The sequence below is a fragment of the Opisthocomus hoazin genome, chromosome 4 (assembly GCF_030867145.1).
Source record: "Opisthocomus hoazin isolate bOpiHoa1 chromosome 4, bOpiHoa1.hap1, whole genome shotgun sequence".
Taxonomy (NCBI): domain Eukaryota; kingdom Metazoa; phylum Chordata; class Aves; order Opisthocomiformes; family Opisthocomidae; genus Opisthocomus; species Opisthocomus hoazin.
In genome coordinates, this window is record NC_134417.1 from 27,838,245 (window position 1) to 27,856,886 (window position 18,642).

The 18,642-nt window shown below is 47.4% G+C and overlaps 1 protein-coding gene across 2 annotated transcripts in view; it reads left to right on the forward strand.

Annotated features, from left to right (window-relative positions):
- Nucleotides 1–17,368, forward strand: part of VEPH1 (ventricular zone expressed PH domain containing 1) — a 79,242-nt gene extending 61,874 nt beyond the window's left edge. For both annotated transcript variants that reach the window (XM_009939985.2, XM_009939986.2), the window contains 3 exons: nt 1,557–1,674; nt 13,569–13,705; nt 17,074–17,368. In XM_009939985.2, the coding sequence (XP_009938287.2) occupies nt 1,557–1,674; nt 13,569–13,705; nt 17,074–17,310 (492 nt within the window). In that variant the 3' untranslated portion in view covers nt 17,311–17,368. The remainder of the gene's footprint in view (nt 1–1,556; nt 1,675–13,568; nt 13,706–17,073) is intronic.
- Nucleotides 17,369–18,642: the final 1,274 nt, after the last annotated feature.

An 18,642-nucleotide genomic window follows, 5' to 3' on the forward strand; every position in this document is an offset into this window, starting at 1 on the left:
GCGTGTTGTGAAGCCCATCTGTCTGCTTGTTCCTGCTGGAAAGGGATGAAAACCTTTGTTGGTTGGAGCTCCTTGCAGCTCAGGTGATGCAAGTCGTGCTCCCTGTGTTGCCTTACCATCCATCCTTCCTTCAGACATCCTAAAACCTATCAGGAGATGGCCTCTGGTGTGCAGAGGGTGGGGGCACCTGAGAGCCCCCGTCAAGTTAAAACTCAACCTTTGGCTCAGCTGAGCTTGTTATGTGGGGCAATGGCTGGGAGTCTGAAGTGGTCTCAGGTATTTCAGTTCTTGTGAAAAAACCTCTTTCCTGGCCATTTCCCGAGTTGAAAGAGGCTGGGGAGAAGAGACACCGTGCTGCCAGGTCTCCCTGAGTGACCTGGCCTCCCTCTCCTTCGCTAAAGCTTGTCTGGAAAGGCCCGAATTGGGCAACTCCATCCTTTGTACAGCCCTGTTCAGTGTGAGGAACTAATGTCCCTGGCAAGGGTTGGTATTTTCCCCACTGACTGCGTAAATCCGTGTTTTCTTTGGGCTGCTGCGTGCGGTGTTGCAGATCTGTGAAGACCCCATGCAAATAAATAAGAGTGATTTCTGAGCGGTCCTGGCAATTCCCTTTGTGTTTGCAGTGAATAACTTGGTTGCTGTTATTTAACACCAAGGTTTCTTTAAGTGGGAGATCACAATCTGTTTTAAAATTAAATAACAGAGTTTAAAAGACACTGAATTATACAGTGTTATTAATTGCCTCAAAAGGAGTATCCTCTAGCTTTTCCCATACTTGAAGCTGGAAAGCATACTTTCTGTAGGTTTTTTGATCAAGTCAGACATTCTGTTTACTTTGCAGATGGATAATCCTTACTTCCCTGGCTTGTCACTGGCAGAATAACGTCACATTTACCTGGGGGTGTTTTGTGTGAGATAAATCAGCCCTATCATTGCTGCATTTTTGGAAACGTTCATATATCCACATTAAACATTCATGTTAGTGCTTCTCACAGGCGGCTGGGTTCAGAGCCTCTATTCTTTCTTTTAAAAAGAAAGGAAAAGTCAAAATAAAATGGTCCCCAGCCACTAACTAACTTTTGCCCTGACAGGGGATCCGGCTGGACAGGAGGAGGTCCCCAGCACTGCTGGCAGAGCCCAGTACCTTCTGGATCACTGAAAAAAGTCCTGAGAGAGGGCTGGAGGTAATCGAGGTGCTTCAGCTGGTGGGAAACATGCTGGGCAGGACTGCTGAGCGCGCCGCTGGCAGCAGCGTTGAAGAGGCAAAAAACCCCACCAGACCAGTCCTCTGCCTCCTACAGACTTGTTTTATATTTGTGTGTATGTACATACACACACAAATATATAAAAATACGTATATTAGCGGCTACTGATGAGAGAGAGAGAGACGTCCTGCTTAGCACATTTTCCCTGGCAGGTGGTTCGTCTGCAGGAGACAGATGGAAGAGGACACTCAGTGCCTGCTGTGCATTCCTCTCTGATTTCGGGTTACGAGCTGTTAACTGTGCAGCGGTTCACCTCATCAGTGAGTTTGTTTTTTCTCATTATTGGCCTAGGACCTGGACCATGTGCAGATGCACCTGGAAGAAGTGAGGTTCTTTGATTTGTTCGGCTACAGCGAGGAAGCAGGAACTTGGCAGTGCTTCATGTGCAACAACCCTGAAAAGGCAGCAGGTGAGCGCTCTGCCTGCGGTGGTGGAGGAGCTGGGTTGGGTGGAGGATGGAGCAGAGCTCGCAGATAACGCTGTGTCTCTGCTGATGGTGGCAGAGATTGGGGAAAGGGGAAAGCAAACTTTCTAGCATAGCACAGGCGGTGTCTATTTAATTGGAATTCTCCATTAAACTCCTCTCATCTCAGCATCTCTGGTGAGATAACAGTGTCAAGGACAAACCTTATTTGATGTATGCTTAGAGGGATACAACCCAACATTAATGTAGACTCATAAATCCGTATGACTGCTCGCCCCTGGGGAGTGCGGGGCATCCGCACCCATCTTGCAGTGTTCAGGTAGGAGCTGCATCTGCTGGACCACGTCCCAGGTCCTCTGGACACCGCGCAGGTGCCACGTGTTGGGGGAAGTTGGCATAGATACTGCACCTGATTCATGTCGTCTTTGTTCTCAGAGTTATTTGCTTTAATATAATTCAGTCCTTAGTACGCATCTTCTTAGGAACAAGGTAATGCTTCAGAACAGCCCAAATACTTCAGCTATATTAGAAAACCAGGTGAGTGGAAAATACGCTTTTTCCCAGGTAGAAGATCCTGGTGACCTTTTTCTTGAAGCTTTCTGATACTCACGTGTTTTAGATCAGTGCACTGAAATTTAGAGGAATGGCCTTTTTCTTAGATTTTTTTTGCCATTCTGTAAAAGCCTGCACAATTCTGGCCAAGAAATTTGAATATTTTGGCCAAGCCTTCGAATAATTGGCTGTTTCAGCTATTTATTTTAACAACCAGCTTCTCTTTATATTTAATCAGTCCTGAATTTAGTAAATCTTTTGCAAGAGTGGCACAGCATCTGCTGCAGGCCGGGCTGCCTGTGCTCATTTCATGGGTGTTTGACCATCTTCCTCCTTCCACAACTCTCGTGGGACTCAACAACCCTAAAAGAAATCATGTTTTGAGCTGAAATTTCATCTTGGTTCCATGGTCTTGCTGTGGTTTGTCCATCACATCAGCGACAGACGTACGTCGAGCCACAAGGAAAAGGAGTCTGCCTTGCTTAAAATTTCGAAGTTAATAGCTTTGGTTTGAATTTTCAAAGACACTTAGCTAGTCCAAAAAGGGGAGTGTTTGTAGCAAGCTATTGATCTTGCTGGTCGGGCAGCTGCCTTAGAGCCAGCAGACCAGACAAAGGTGGCAAAGGCAATCCTCGGGGGTGGCACGGGGCCGTTTCCTTGTTGATGCTGTGGGTTTCGCTGATGACGCTAGTCTGGAGACGTCAAAGGACAGCCGACACCTCGCTTCCCTGTTGCTCTCCTGCTGAAGTGCTGTGTCCTCCATGGAGAGGTCTAAGAAGGACTGGAAGCAGGACGTGGCGTGGGGGTGTCCATGTGGCACAGCACCATGGCTCTGCGGCCAGGAGTGTGGTGTTGGGGCTGGGAACCAGACCCCACTGGGATGACCAGTATAAAGCTGATATTCTCAGATGGGTCTGAACTCAAATTAAACGGCAATTAAAGACTGCGACAGCAGGCAGCGATTCCCAGCGAGCTCTTCAGTGCTCTTTGGTTAGTACCACCAGAGCTTACGAAAGTGGGGACCGTCTCTGCGCCACTGCCAAGAGGCTCTTGAGTCTGTTTGCAGAGCACTTGAGCTGACATCTCGAGTAGGGCAAAGTGACGCCGACGGTCCTTGGGAAGTGGGAGCTAACGCCTGCCACGGAGTGCTGGTGGCAGGGTGGCTTGGGGCGCTGCCTCTGGCTTACTTGCCGTTGTTTCACGATGGTGAATAATCACGCTCCGGTGTTGTAGGGTGTAGATTTGGTGTCGCAACGTCCCACAGAGATGAGGGAGAAGGTCACATCTCTTCGAAGGGCTCACCATTTCCTCTAGCTGCTGCAAAAAGGCTGCAACGAAACGCACGTGCTGATCCCGCTTCCCTGGGTGTGTAAACGCGGTTCTCCGTTCACACACCAGCGTCAGCGTAAGGGATTAATACACAGAGCTCTGCCCTCCGGCCTGAGCGGTTCCCACCCGGCAGCGCAGCAGTTCTGCCCTTCCCTAAAATCCACTCTGCGTGGAGATGTGCAAGCGTGGGAGCACTTGGCCAGCTGGGCGAGGGAGTTGGCCCTCATCAAGCTCGCCCAGCAGGTCCGGGCACAAATCAGGCTTTCGTTCCTATATGCTGGTACTTATATAGGCCCTTGTGAATTATGCTGCTGCTTCTAGGAGTGGAAAAACAATCAATTTTTTTTAGTTACCTTTTATCTAGCTTGTATCTGTATGATGCCAACTAAAGCCCAATGGCAAAAAACGCAAATACAGTATTAAGGCGTTCAGTGAAATGTTACCTCTGCAGCAGATGTAATAACTTGAGACTTTGCTTTCTTTTTCTCAAGTACTCCAGAGCATGGAGGATGCCTGGACATGTGGAGGAAGGTTTTCCCTCCACAGGCACCGAGGTGGTGCCTGGAGCTTGCAGGGTTATCGCTGCCCGCAGGGGTGCCTGGCTCTGCCCCGCTGCGAAGGGTCTCCGGGCTGTCCCCCTCCCTGCCCAGCCACTGGGCTGCCTCTGCCCCCAGAGCCCAGCAGAGCAGGGAGAAGGCTTTAATAAATGTCAGCATCTATGAAATCACCATTTTACCCTTTGTTTTAGAGCCAGGGCTGAGAGTTCAGGGATGCCTTTGGGGATGGTCAGGAACAGAAGGAACCGGGCACAGAATATTTTTGGACTGTAACTGTCCTTTTTATGAGCAATTACTCTCTCTGTCTCAGTCTAAAGAAAGGCACATTATGAATATCATCATTTGTTTCTCAGCTCTAAAAGCCTGCAGAAGACTGAGAAAATCAAATACTGAATGGGTCTTACAAACCTCAGGTGTAGGAATGGAACGTGGAAGACAGTGCTCAATGGAATTGAATCTTCAGGTGAATGACACGTTCTTGGCATTGGTGATGTAGAGCTGTGGCAGCTGGGAAAAGTTGTACCAGACTGGGAGGCACTCCACAGTCTTTTTGGGTTTGTAAGGTCTGAGACAAGAAAGAGGGTTCGGAGATCTCCTTGAATCGGTAAGAAACTTAAGGGCTGTAGAGCATCCTTCATTTTCATTTCCCAGCAGGACAGACCTTTTGAAACCTCAACTACATTTGAGAGACAAGAAAGTAATTTCTTCTTCTCAGCAATGCTGTGTCGCAACCGAATTCTTCTTAAAGAAGGAATTCAGAGGCAGATTCTTTTTCTGTTATTGTCTTTTGTTACTGTTGGGGTTGGTTGCATTTTTTGGATGGCTTGTTGCAAGATGTCATTTACTCTCCAGACTTAAGAAAGCCTGAAAGCCTGGGTCTTGCCCTAGGATGCCAGATCAATGATGGGGTTTTCTCGGATGTAGCTGGGAGGATTTTCGGAGCCGGACTACACTTGGAGGCTGAGTTTGTGAGGAAAGAGGCAGTTATGCTTAAGTAATGTGGTGGTGGATCTACCCAAAGTGGCAATTAACTCAGAGAAAGTTTGAATATTTCTCATGCATTCTTCTCATTGCAACACATTTCTTATACAACCGCACTTTTCCAGAAGTGCTGTTAAATCATCCCGAATTGTTTCTTCCTGCCACCCCCGAGCCAAGGGGGAAGAGCATTCCCACAAATCCTGCTCGTCTGCTCAAATACACGTGTGTGCCCTGACTGTGCAGCTGCTCTCAGAGCTAGGAAAACCAGGTTACGCTGTTTTTTTTTTTTAAGTGACGACCATTCAAGCACAGATATGAGGCATTTGAAATTTTGGAAAATGCAGTGTGTGCCTCTTGTTAGGAAAAGCTGGCCTTTAAGGACCTCGTTTCAACATAACCTCCTGTATTGACAATTGGCTTCACAAGCTCTTGCACAAAAAAATTCAGTAAAACCTCTTGATAGCCGGAGAGGGAATTGCAGTACATTCCCTATTCTGGAAGCTCACAAAGAAATTGCAGTAATCCCTGTGGGCTGCAGAAGAGACATTGTGCCCATGGGCAACGGTTTGGGTAAAACTGAGGGGTTTTTTATGAATTCCTCTTTATAAAAGCAATTCACTCAGAATAGCCTACACCATATTAACTTCTGAATACATTTATCTTTTGCTAGCAGTAGTGATTATCTAGTGAACTGAAATATCCCAGCTATAATGCTTGCTTGAAAATTATAAAAAGTGGCATTCAGGAACGTGTCCTTTCTAGATTTTCAGCAAAACCCAATGTGATGATTAATGAGAGAGAGTGAATCCATATTCCCTTAGGTTAATTGCATTTATCTTCGTCTGCTTGCCACCCACACATTCCATTCTTTCAAGTTACGAGGAGTTTATTATTACTGAGATCATTCATGATTGGACTGAATTTTTGTGGATGATTTTATGTTTCATCAAATGCAAGATTTAATGCTTCGGGTTTTATCTGTTTTGAGTTCATCTTGGAAGAGTTTGGAGGGTTTTTTACTTTTTATTCAGTACCCAAACTACTTAAAGCTTGCTGTATTGTAGTTCTGCAAAGAAAGCAAGGTACAATTAATAGAAAATAATTCCAGTGGACACTTACATCAGCGGGTACTGTTCAGGGTTAAGTTGATTTTGGAGTTAGTGTTTCACTGTTGAGATGGTTTAAGAAGCAATGGATATTATAGCAAATAATTTTTCACTTTGAGTTTGGGTAATGCTTTTAGCTTTATTGTGTATTCTGCAGGAAAAAAAGTAATGACAAATATATAGTAAATATAACATTTTGAATCCTTTAACTGCTTTTTTCAAGCTAAAGATCTCATCATACATGCCAGCATACCACCACACAGTGATTTCAAACCCAGAGATGGTGCGATCACCTACTTTGACCTTTTATAAAATAATAGTCAAAGAATCTAGTCCAATAATGCTTATATCAAAGAAATGTTTTCTCTTTGATCTGTAATACCTTGGCATGTTTTTCTGAAATGTCTAAACCTGACTTTTAAAAGTCAAGTGAAGCAGAACCCATGACATGCTTAAGCTGTTGCTCAGGTAATTCAACCACACTATTAAAGTGTGGGTTTATTTCTAGTCTGTCTCTAAACACTGCATCACGTTATGACCTTCCCTGCTATGCAGAAAATCTCTATTTGCAGACTTTACCACGTCACATCTTGGTCTTTGCTTGGGCAAATTAAGGAGAATACACTTCATTAGTTTCGCGTGATATGAATAATCATATGAAATACAGTCTTAAATCATTCTTGCATCACTTTTCTGAAGTCTTTCCATTTGTCCTTGTTCGTGCAAGGTGAAGAAATCAAAACTAGACATAATTTTCCAAACATTAATATGTGCACACTCCAACTGGTGGTTGATTGCATTTTAAAAAAATCTTCTAGCTGTATTAGAAGTGCAGATGCTTCTTTCATGTGACCCTGCTCTGCCGTGGAAAGCAGTGGGGGTCAGCAGCTGCTGAATTTGGTTTTGGGAAGAGTTCAGACAGAAGAGGAAAGCTCTGCGTTTCTGAGGCAGTACGGATTTAGTCACAATGTCCCTTGCTAACCGAGCTCCATGCACTTACTCCTACTTTGCACGCAGCGGGTATTGAATGGCTACAGTGGCGGCTGAGCAAAATCCCAGTAAGGACTGGGACAGGCTCCATTGAGGCATCTGGGGGCTGAAGCTTTTGCCCTCTGAGGAGGGGCTGAGGGACAAGGGCTGGTGCAGGCAGAGCTGAAGGGGGACTTCGTAGTAGCCTGTCCATAACTACAAGGAGGTCACCAAGAAAACAGAGCCAGGCTCTTTTCGGTGGTGTGTGGTGGGAGGGCAAGAGACAATAGGCATAAAGCGGGACAGGAGAGGTTCAGACTGCCTGCAAGGGAAAACTTTCCCACCACGAGGATGATCAAGCACTGGAACAGCTTGCCTGGAGATGTTGTTGAGATTTTCAAGTCCCGGATGGATAAATCCATGAGCAACCTCGTCTGACTCCATAGGTCACCTTGCTTTGAGCGGGGGGTTGGATGAGGGACCCCTTGAGCTCCCTTCCAGCTGAATTATTTTGTGATTCTGTGAAGTTAACCGCAATGAAAATAAGCAAAAGGACTTAGAAAAATATTGGAAAAGAGCTTTATTCTTATCTTTCATGAATCTTTTTCTTCTAATCAGACCCTCAGACTTACTGGCATCAGATTCATTACGACGACTTTGCAAGCTAACATCAGAATTCCCCGTGGGCTTCTTTGTGGATGTACATGAGAAGTGCTCTGTGAGTGTTGCTTCCAGCAACTGGGTGCTTAAACAGAGATCAGCATTTCGTTAGTAAATCCTGTTTTTGAAAGATTTTGGCCATAAAAATCCACTTTAGGCCAAAACTGCACATTCACTTCCTTTCTCATGTTGCATTCCCGACCCCCAACCATCTCGGTATCTTCTGGTCCCTGAACTTTTTGTGCTTTACAGCTTCTTAGTTTGGGTTGAAGCATGTTTTGTCTGCACTGGAATCGGTATCGACGCCATTCCCGTGAGACCAGGAGCCAGGTAGATGTACAAGGCCCAGGCACTGAGCAATTCTCTTGTCAGGTCCTTCATTTGCTGTGTCTGGATGTTTATACAGCTGTCATCATGCTCTGAAAGTCACCGTGCACATTATGAATTCTTTATTGTTGTCATGTAGGAGTAAAAATTCTTTTCCTGTCCTATCTTTGTGATCTTTTATTAAAGTGAAGTTCTCCCCTCTTTCTTTTACGCACACTCCAGGGAAGCTGGCTTCTTGGTGCCGCTGGTTTGGGTTTCTCACATTCACAGCTTTGTGCTCTGTCTGGCACTGGGCAGACTTTGTCGCAGCACCTCTGACACTTCGTCCTGGGAGATGACACAGAGTTAAGCCCTGTTACTATCGCCCACACGCTACCGAGATGGTAATTTCCTGACACCAAACTGCACGTTCTCGTGGTGACAAAACGTCCTCCACCAAAAGAGTGCGCGTGTGGATGGCAAAGGATGGGAATTATGGGGATATTACCCTGCGCATCGTTAAGTTAGAAATTTGATGAGGCATTTGCACAAAAAGCAAAATATTCATCAGTTTAGATGCAGTTTAAAACTAAATATAAAAATTTATAAAAATTTAAAGCTTTTTATCTCTTCTCACAAATCTTGCAAATTATCGATGAAAATATAAATGGGGAACAACGTCACAGGGAGGTGAAGTGGCTGGTACAAGAGCATGAGGACTTGCACTCCGAGCCGCTAGGCAGCTGCTGGCCCTGCGGGTCTGTCCTTTGGCTCAGCGCCAGAGAGGAACGACTCTTAAGGACGACCATTATGGCTATCCCAGCAAACCTCAGCTGCAGAAATGCCAGATAATGACTGATACAGCCTTAAAACCCCATTTGGAAAGAAAACCAGCCCTTCTGTTCCCAGTAGGTGTTTCTCCTCCAAAGCCACTGTCGACAGACGGTGTTCCCTCTGCCACGGCACGGAGATGACCGCATGGTCCTGCTCGGGTGGCAAAGCCAAGGCTCAACTTGAGCCTGATGCTCCACAGACCCGGTTTGTTTGCAGAAACAAGTTTATCTGGAAAAAAAAAACCCAACGGCTTCTTCCTTTCTTAAAATGGATTATTATTTTCTTAGGTACTTTTTTGTTCAGTGGCATTTGACGATGCCTTGTGTGCATCTTGTTACCTGTGTGAGCTGGATTTCATCTGCTTTCTACTCTGTTTGAGCAGGGTTTGTGGTTATTAGGGAGCTTCGCCACAGGATATGGTTTTTCTTGCCTAAAAAATGGGGAGCGTGCTTATGCAGGATTTTTTTGCCGTTGATTCACTGGCAGCTAATTCTAAGTGTTTTACATGCATGTAAATTCAGCGTAGACCACATGGCATGAGGCTTCTTCGCAAAGGTGTCTGCCCTGGACCAGTGCTTCGGAAAGCCACGTCAGGGAGGCAGAGGGCTGTATGGTGTTTGGGCATTTTGGTTTTCCCTGCCACAGAGCAAGAACATTCCCTGAGGCCTTTTCCATCCCCCTCTGCACAGCCTGTTCAGCAGAGGGTTTAAAAAGCTCCACCCCAGATGTAATATCCAGCCCCAGAGCCAGCATTTTGAGTCTTGTTCCTGTGCACATCCTCAGCAGCAGGCCAGGGCACGGAGGCAGGACAGAGCTACCACAGAAGCAACTCATCGCTGCACGTCATAAAGGCCTTATGGCCAAGGAAGACTTTAAGTCCCCTTAGCTTTGCATTTTCTTGTTCCCATTTCCAGGAAGTTCATATAAACTGAATATTTATTCAAAACTTGTCTTCACCCCAGCCATGCTTCTCTGAAAGGCTGGGGGGAAAAGATTGCCAGTTGAGGAACTCTTTAAAGCAAACAAGTGAAAATGTGTATCTGTAGTAGTTCTGAGAACAATTTATTTAACGTAATTGCAAAGTTTTTATTAAGGAGCACACTGTAAAAGGAGGCTCTGTCCCACTAAAGAGTCTGTTGTGAAATGGGTGCAGCCCCATATCAGCTTCTCTGTAAATTTGTGCCATTTTGCAGTGACAAAAAATATACGGGGAGAAAGCAAGCCTCTCTCTGTCCCGTGCCAGGCTGGGTGGTGAAACACATTGCTGCTGGCGTGCAGATCTACAGCAGAGAGCTGCTGCGTCGAGCTAGGGATGCAGCGGGCTGCGAGGAGCAGAGCACAACCTGGTTTTATCGTGGAAATCACAGCTGCGGTTCCCCACTGACGCTGAAACTTGGCCACCCCCCTTTTCATTCAGTCCATCTCCTTCCAAAAACTCCCCATCTACAGAGACAGAAATATTTATAGTCTTTCTTGAGGAAATTGCAATAGTACACACTGCAGACCCCCAAAGCCTGCCTCTCTGCCAATATAAACAACGCTGGGGGAAGAATACATTCTTCATCTGAATCTGATGCGTTGTATTTGCGTTGTTTGTTTTTCCTCTGCCAGGCAGGAGGTAGCGACGAGAGGTATGTGCCCAAAAAGCTCTAAAGCCTTTGAAACCCCCGGTGCTACCGCTGGTGGCTGCGCTTGGCCACCCTGCTCACCTCGCATCCTCAGCATCACCCCTACCTCCTGCGTTTCGGGCTCCGAAAGGCTCGTGCCCAAATGGCAGCGAACGCTTTCAACCAAAAGCGTTGCTGGATAAACTTTGATGCTAAGGTATGCGAGCACAGCCAGCCAGAGGATCACTGACCATCTGACAGATGCCGGGAACGGCTCCAAGTCAAACAGCACATCAAGAAACATCCGTTCTCAGACTGCTCACGCCTTGGACTGCTCTTCAGTCTATCGATCTGATCCATCATGTCCTGTCTAGCAGGGTGAAAATAGAAGAGAAAGGAAAAGAAACCCAGCTGTGGTATTAGAGAATTTTTAAATTGTTTGCTCCGTACGCGGAGTGCAATGGCTTGACGTTGCTCTGCGGCCGTGGTGTAAAGCCCGTGGTGACCCCCTTGGTCACTAGGATTTTCTTGTGCTGGAAAATGCCTCGTTGCGTGGAAGGTTTGGGAACGCTCCTCCAGCTCCTGAAACCTCGCAGGCTTCCAGCCGAGGTGAGTGCCAGTGAACACTGATCACAGGTGAGCACCACGCTCACGGGGCTGGTGGCAGAGGTGGCTGCATCCTTGTAAACACGGTGTGAAGGAAAATGCAAGGCTTCCCAATAGTCACTCAGTGCTTTGAATTCTGAAAGTATTTTTAAATATGGCGATCATTTTGCAATAAGGGAAAAAAAAGTGTTTGATTTCTGAGAGACTTTATTTAGGTTTTATTTTTAAGGGAACTGATTGAAGGAAAATCTATAGTGACAAACATAAGTTATTTTTCTGAGGCAAACTGCAGCCACTTTTCAGACCGCTGGAGAAGATGAATGGACTGGAAAGTGGCTGAGCTGAAGGTAAGGTAGCTGAGTGTGCCTGAATTTCTGCTGCCACACCGATAACAGTCATAATAGTTATTGAACTCTATACAGTACACTGTGTGTTTTTAATTACATTTTCGATTATTCTTGGGCAACGTGCTGTAGCGCAGGGCATGGGGGAGGGGCAGAAGCTTTTGTGCCTCTCCCTCTCCTCCTCCCTCGTCGCTGGCTTGGGCAGAGTTACCCCTCCTGAGTATTTGAAGTGGGCTCTGTGAGGATGGCGTTTATGCGCAGGCTGGGCAGAAATGCTGGCTTAGCTCTTACCACCCAGGGTGCAGGCGAGGCAGTGTCGTTGGCCAGTGACACACCGACAGTTTGTAAGTAAATTTTGCCACAAGATGGTAAAATCATCCATGTCCTCCACGGGTAGGGTGATGAAAAGACCCTGACTGTTCCTGAGGGCGCAGGACAGACACCAGGTCCTCAGGGGCTGAGCTGTGAGTTGCTCTGGCCTTTGGCAGTCCAGATGTCAAAATAAATTATGTTATTTTAGAAATGCAAGTGATAGAGAACATCGCATTCCCGGCTGGTCAGGGCTGTGAGATTTACGGGACGTGAGCAACTCTGGGTCCGCTGTCAGGATTGTTTTTTACAAAATGGATTGCTAATGTTAAAACAACTTTTGAAACATTCCTGAAAATAGTACTAGAGAAGATAATAAAGATGTAACAGGGAGTGACCTCTGCAAAATGCAGGGCTAGGTTATTGCTCGAACACTGGGTAAGGGAGGGCTGATAGTAAACACATCCCTTTCCCGAGGGAAGAAGGAGCTGCGTCTTGGGAGGGCGAGGAAGGGAAGGGTCATGCCTGGAAGACAAAGCCCTGGCATTCACCGACCCCTTTCTCAGCAAAAGTCACATTTCTGGGCTGGAGTCACCTACGAGAGGCTGGCGCTGGTTCCAGTGGGATGGTGCCAAGTCTCTGAGCCCACGGCCAGCAGGTCGAGGGAGGTTCTCCTTCCCCTCTACTCTGCCCTGGTGAGGCCCCATTTGCAGTACTGTGTCCAGTCCTGGGCTCCCCAGTTCAAGAAAGATGAGGAGCTACTGGAGAGAGTCCAGCGGAGGGCTACGAGGATGATGAGGGGGCTGGAGCATCTCTCCTACAAGGAGAGGCTGAGGGAGCTGGGCTTGTTCAGCCTGGAGAAGAGAAGGCTGAGAGGGGACCTTAGAAATGCCTACAAATATCTGCAGGGTGGGGGTCAGGAGGATGGGGCCAGACTCTTTCCAGTGGTGCCCAGCGACAGGACAAGGGGCAACGGGCACAAACTGAAGCCTGGGAAGTTCCAGCTGAACGTGAGGAAGAACTTCTTCCCTCTGAGGGTGACAGAGCCCTGGCCCAGGCTGCCCAGGGAGGTTGTGGAGTTTCCTTCTCTGGAGATATTCCAGACCTGCCTGGACGTGGTGCTGTGCAGCCTGCTCTGGGTGACCCTGCTTCGGCAGGGGGTTGGGCTGGGTGACCCACAGAGGGCCCTGCCAACCCTGACCATTCTGTGATTCTGTGATTCTGGCTCTTAACTCCGTGTCCATAGGGCTGCTGCTGCTGCAATGAAATTAATGGAGGGTGATATCCTCAAAATATTCCCATCCAGAAACTGCACAATAGGAATATAACTCTGTAGTGAACTCCGTAGCGTGGATTAAAGCCTCAGAGACAACATAAGTGCCTACTGTCTATTCCATGAAATGACAAATTCTTATTGCAGGGCTGAGGAATAATGGGAGGCGTAATGGTGGGGAGAGGTATGTGATGGCAAAGGGAATAGAAAAAGTGATGGGCGATGTCAACTCCATCTGCTAGACCTCCCAGGCAAAACACGACGAAGGGCTGAAGTGGCTCTCTGCAGCGACAGCTGAATGCTGGCGGTCGGGAGGAACGTGGGCTTGGAGCTGACGTTGCTAATCTGCAAAATAAAACTTCTCTGCATCGCAGCAAAAGCCTGGCTTTCGGTCGGGGCAGCGGGAGGACAGAAATAACCCCCTCGTTGTGTGTTCACCTCCCCAGGGGTAAATCAGGATGGCCAACCTCTGATTGAAGGCAAGCTGAAAGAGAAGCAAGTCCGGTGGAAGTTTATCAAAAGGTGGAAAACTCGCTACTTCACTCTGGCTGGCAACCAGCTGCTTTTTCGGAAAGGAAAATCCGTAAGTCGGAAGAGGATCAGTTTGATCTCCCTCCTTCCCTCCTCCCCAGCACCATTTCCCAGAGGTTTTTACAGCTCAGCTTTGCTCATGGTCTCTGAATGCCGCACGGCTAACTTCAGCCAAGGAGCTGCTCACCAGCTTTAGTTATATTTTCCTCTCTGGCTCAAGAGTGTGAGATTTTTGAGTGTTCGGTTGGCGCTGCTGTTGTTCAGGCAGCAAACGCCCGGGGCTCAGCCCTGCAACTCCCATGTCTCAGTAACTTACACCCTACTAGCTGGTGACCTGCGCCCGAGCATCGTCCCCTCTGCCTCGAGGCATCCCAGGGAACTTGCAAAAGCTTCTGCTTCACGAGGCCCTCTGCCCCTCAAGGAATTACAGTGGGTTAGAAAAGAGTTTCCAATCTTGACCAGTGATTCTTTATTTCCTTGAATAAACAAAAATTCAATAAATTCCGCTCAGGTAAATACCTTTTTTCCACTTGCGAAGCGTGTGGCATGGGACAGCAAGGTAAGTGGCAGCCATGGCCAACGTGCTGCAAGTGGGCTGTCATTTCGGGGTCCCCACTTTTCATGGGACCAGCAGAGTCTGGCGGGGAGACGGTTATGTTCAGCATGGCTGGAAAGTCAGGCCCTGCTGAACACCTCAGGGCAGTCTCCAAAATCAAGCAAGTATTCGCCTTTTTTGAAAGCCTTGCATGCTTTTGTACGTGAATAGCTGTTCTTGAGACGATGGCATTATAACTGGTGTTATTTGTGCAGGAAATACAAATGTGTTTAAAGCAAGGGGATGCTAAAATGCTTTTCTCCCAAAGGAGCAGAGGTTTTTTTGCTTTTACTTCTACCCTCATCTAAAGTCAGAGAAATTCTGCTGAAATTTCTGTAAATTGTTTGAAATTTATACCAATAGGACTCAGAGACAAGTGTGTCCGAGGGCATGGAAGAGCAGGTAATTGAATCCAGTCCTCATTAGTTATTACTTCTCGATTATTAGAAACTAATTGTCTTCAGCTTTTCACAATGAGAATTATCAATCGTTGTGCAAAACAGTCTATTTATTTTTGTTACAAGAGCTCTCTCTTAGATAATTCAAAACTAGCAGCATCTTCCAACTATAGCCAAACCTTAATACTCCTGGTAAATAATCTTTATTATTATAGAAACCTAGTAAAGATCTTTAAGCTTCTTAAATGACTTCCTGAACCCCTTCCTACAAGAAATGCGACAGGGTGTCCTGCTGAGGAGGAACATGTGTCTTTTGTGGGACGACACAATCCTTCTGAAAGCAAGTAGTCCACGAAACAGCCCATGCCTTACTTTCCAGTGACTTTTTCTGGTATTTTGGTTGAGATTCTGAAGACCAGAACGCGGGTACCATAACCCATGTGGACACCGTAGCTGCAGCTTGGTGCTGGCTGATGTTCACTGCTAAAAGAGCGTCAGAATAATTGTCATTTTTTAGCAAGTCAATTGGCTTATAGAAATTTATTTAACGGCATGGTTTTAATTAGGTCTCTGAACAAGCCAGACATGAGGCACATCAGAATACCTTGATTAGTCCTGGAATGCGATTAGCACGCAGAAATCGCCTCAGTGGGTTTGTGCTCCCCTTGTTCACGCGGGGAACGGGCAACGCGTCGCAGGCGGGCGAAGCTGGCAGATTAGCTTGTTGAACAGCAGGTTTTGCTCAGCAGCGCAATTCGTACAGATTAACTTTCCCTTTTTAACTGGCAAACTTCAAGGCTGCTTTGGTTTTTTAAAGCTGAACACAAATACCTGGACTGGTTCGTCAGCGTAGCAGGCTGGCGCCCAGCCCCCCCAGGGCCAGCAGCAGGGTTTTTGCGCCTGGGTGATCAGGCTTTCAAGCTGGTGCATTATATCCTGTTACTTCTATATTTTTTGACCTAAATTTCAAGTCCTGCCATTAACCGTTGCTTGGGTTGCAGCCTGGAGCAACCCTGAGCCCACCAGTTTAGGCTGCACACACCCTGGGCCAGCTTTCGCAGACACCAAACCCCAAATTTTAAGCCCTTTAAGCAGGGCTGGAGGTGTGAAGCCTCACAGAAGTGGCGTGGACAACAAAAGTGTGACTGTTGGGTCCCAGAGGAGGTCCGCTCCAGCCCCACACCTCGCTGGCCGCGTACCGGTGCTGAAAGCATCGTGAGATGCAGGGCTCCAGGCTGCGGCCAGCTGAAGCGGCGGTGGAGGCTCCTGCCCAGCTGCATCTGGTGCTCATCTCGGTCTTCGAGGCCAGTCCTTGCCTGGCTGAGCATGACGGCTCTGCCCAGTCATCGCTGGTGCTGCGGAGCGAGGCTGGGTGCTGCGTGGGCGTTTGGACTGTACGTGCTGCTCACTTAAAGATACAAACCTAACACAGAGGAGGCATTGTGAGATAGCCAGCTGGCTGTGCCTGCTTACTCCTGGAGCCCCACCATGAACCTTCCCTTCGTCAGAGGAACCGTGTGGACAATGTTCGCTCTGTGTAAGCAACTGTATGGCCAGTGGGTAAAGGGGAGGCAGGAGAAAACCAAAATAGAAGAGGTCCGAAAAAGAGCCACATCCTAAACTCCTGGAAAATCGTGGTGAACTCCTTCCTCAGAAAAGTGCCTGGGGTGCAATCAACTCTCTTTAGCAACTGGAGGTCAAACGCTATGTGGTAATGAAGCGAATATATCATTTTTGCTAGACAGCCTTCTGAGTGCAAGGGTCTGGCTCACGGGGTGCAAAGTTTTGGTTCTCGAGTCTATCGTTGCTTTGCATTTTCTGTGCTGAAGTTTTCGTAACGTTTATCCCAGCTGGGATTTCAGCACAGAGCCAGCTTAATACTGCCAATGAAGCCTTAGCCAGTGTTTGAGGAAGCAGGGGAGGGTGGGCCACCGCTGCGGTCCTGTGGTCGTGCGCAGGGAATCAGTGATGGCTCTGGAAACATTTGTTCCCATGTGAAGTTGGAGATGAACTTCATTGCTCATGGAAAATTATTTGGTCAGAATACTTTAGTGGGAAGGAAAAGAAAGAAGAAAACTTCCCAGGTCTGGAATATGGTCACGGATAAAAAATGAGTGAGACAGACAAATAAATGCCCCATTGCAGAACGCATAGCAGCAAGGCCAGGGGATGGAGACAAGCTAGGAAGATGACGGTTCTGTGCTGTTGCTGCCATTCGCAGCCCCAGGACCTCCCGTGGTGTTCAGCAGGGGAGCGTGGCACTGCCTGGGAGGGGGGTTTCTAAATCCCTTAAGGCTCTTTTGGGAAGTCCCCATCAGTGCATTTGTCCACAGGAGCAAGCCCAGCTCTAGAGACATCAATTGTTTATGAAGGCAGTGGAAGCTCTACCAGATGAACTTGGTTCTGTTTGTCTTTCCTGTGTTTCAGAAGGACGACCCCGACGACTGCCCCATTGAGCTCAGCAAGGTGCAGAGCGTTAAAGTGGTGGCAAAGAAGCGCAGGGACCGCAGCCTGCCCCGGGCCTTTGAGATCTTCACCGACAGCAAGACCTATGTTTTCAAGGCCAAAGACGAGAAGAACGCCGAGGAGTGGCTTCAGTGCATCAATGTTGCCGTCGCTCAGGCTAGAGAGCGGGAGAGCCGAGAGGCCACCACCTACCTGTAGAGCTGCTGGCACCTCCATGGCCATGCCAGCAAACCGAATGTGTCTGGGACCGCTCCACCACAGAGCATCCCACTGCCGTTGCATGGACCTCTTCCACCTCCAAAATACGGCCATGGAAAACCATGGGGGAGACTGTCGGTTGGCAGGGGCCAGGGAGAGCTTTGGTGCGAGAGGTCTAAGGTGACACTATGAGGTGATGGAGTGCCACCAGCGCTCCCTGGCACTGCGGCGCTTGCTGGTGTAGAAGCAGCTTCCACGTCCACAGGTGAAATGCAGTTTTCTCCTTCAGCCTAACGGCCTGCAAGCCAGGAGATGTGGTTAGAAACAACCCTGGACCCCAGCACCTCAGCCTTTGCTTCAGAGATGCACAAGGTCTCGGTGGCAGTAGACACTGCCGAGAGCAGTCAGGCGCGTAGGGACTTTCTCTTTCCTCCATCACTTTCTGTCTGTAAAAAGATCATTTTCCTACTTATTTAATCTCAGTGTTCTTTATCCTTTTACTGTTATCATGTGTCTGATCAAATTTGCTGCTTTTTTCAAGTTTGAAATGGAGTAATTTTAAAAATTTAATACTGCTGACAAATAATTTTAAATATTTAACTGTTTTGATTTTCCCTCTTTTTCCTGCTCTTTCTCCCCTTTGTAACTGAATGTAATTTTAAAAATTTATTTTCCTTTCTTTTTTTAATTGTCTTCTCTATTCTGTAACTTTTCAAAATTTTTCCCAAACTGGAAAATTCCCAGTCTGTTTGATATTCTTTGTCACTCAAATGATTCCAAAGTGGAGGACATACTATAGAAACGACTGAAAGCAAAAAAGGAAAAGAGGGGGGAAAAACTAACAAGTCTGTGGGTGAAGAAATTAACTCAGAGATCATTCAAGGCTGAGTACAAATAAAATTTTAAATTTTCCAGTTTGGCTAAAACCTAGGAAAATGTATGTTCTGCAAAAGGCTGTTTCCAAAAAGGGGGAGATAAGGGAAGGAGAAAAAAAAAATCAAGAAAACGGTTAACTGTAATGCTTTTTACTGTAATGTGTGTTTTCTGTTCAGTAGCAGAGGGAGCCCACAGCTTTTTTGGAGGTTCCTCACAGAGCACGGAGATATAATAGGATTTCTGAAATATTCTCCTGTCGACTTTCTGTAGCGTTTGCTGGGCGAGGTCCGGCTTTGCGGACAGGAGGGCAGCAGCGACTGGTGGCAGTGGCAGCGCTGCTGGGGTGCCTGTGACGGCGGGGACCTGCCATGAGCCATCAGACGCCCTTGGGGGACAGGGAGCAAGAGGAATGACCTGGGAAATAGGTCATAGGAAGTTCCAGCTGAACATGAGGAA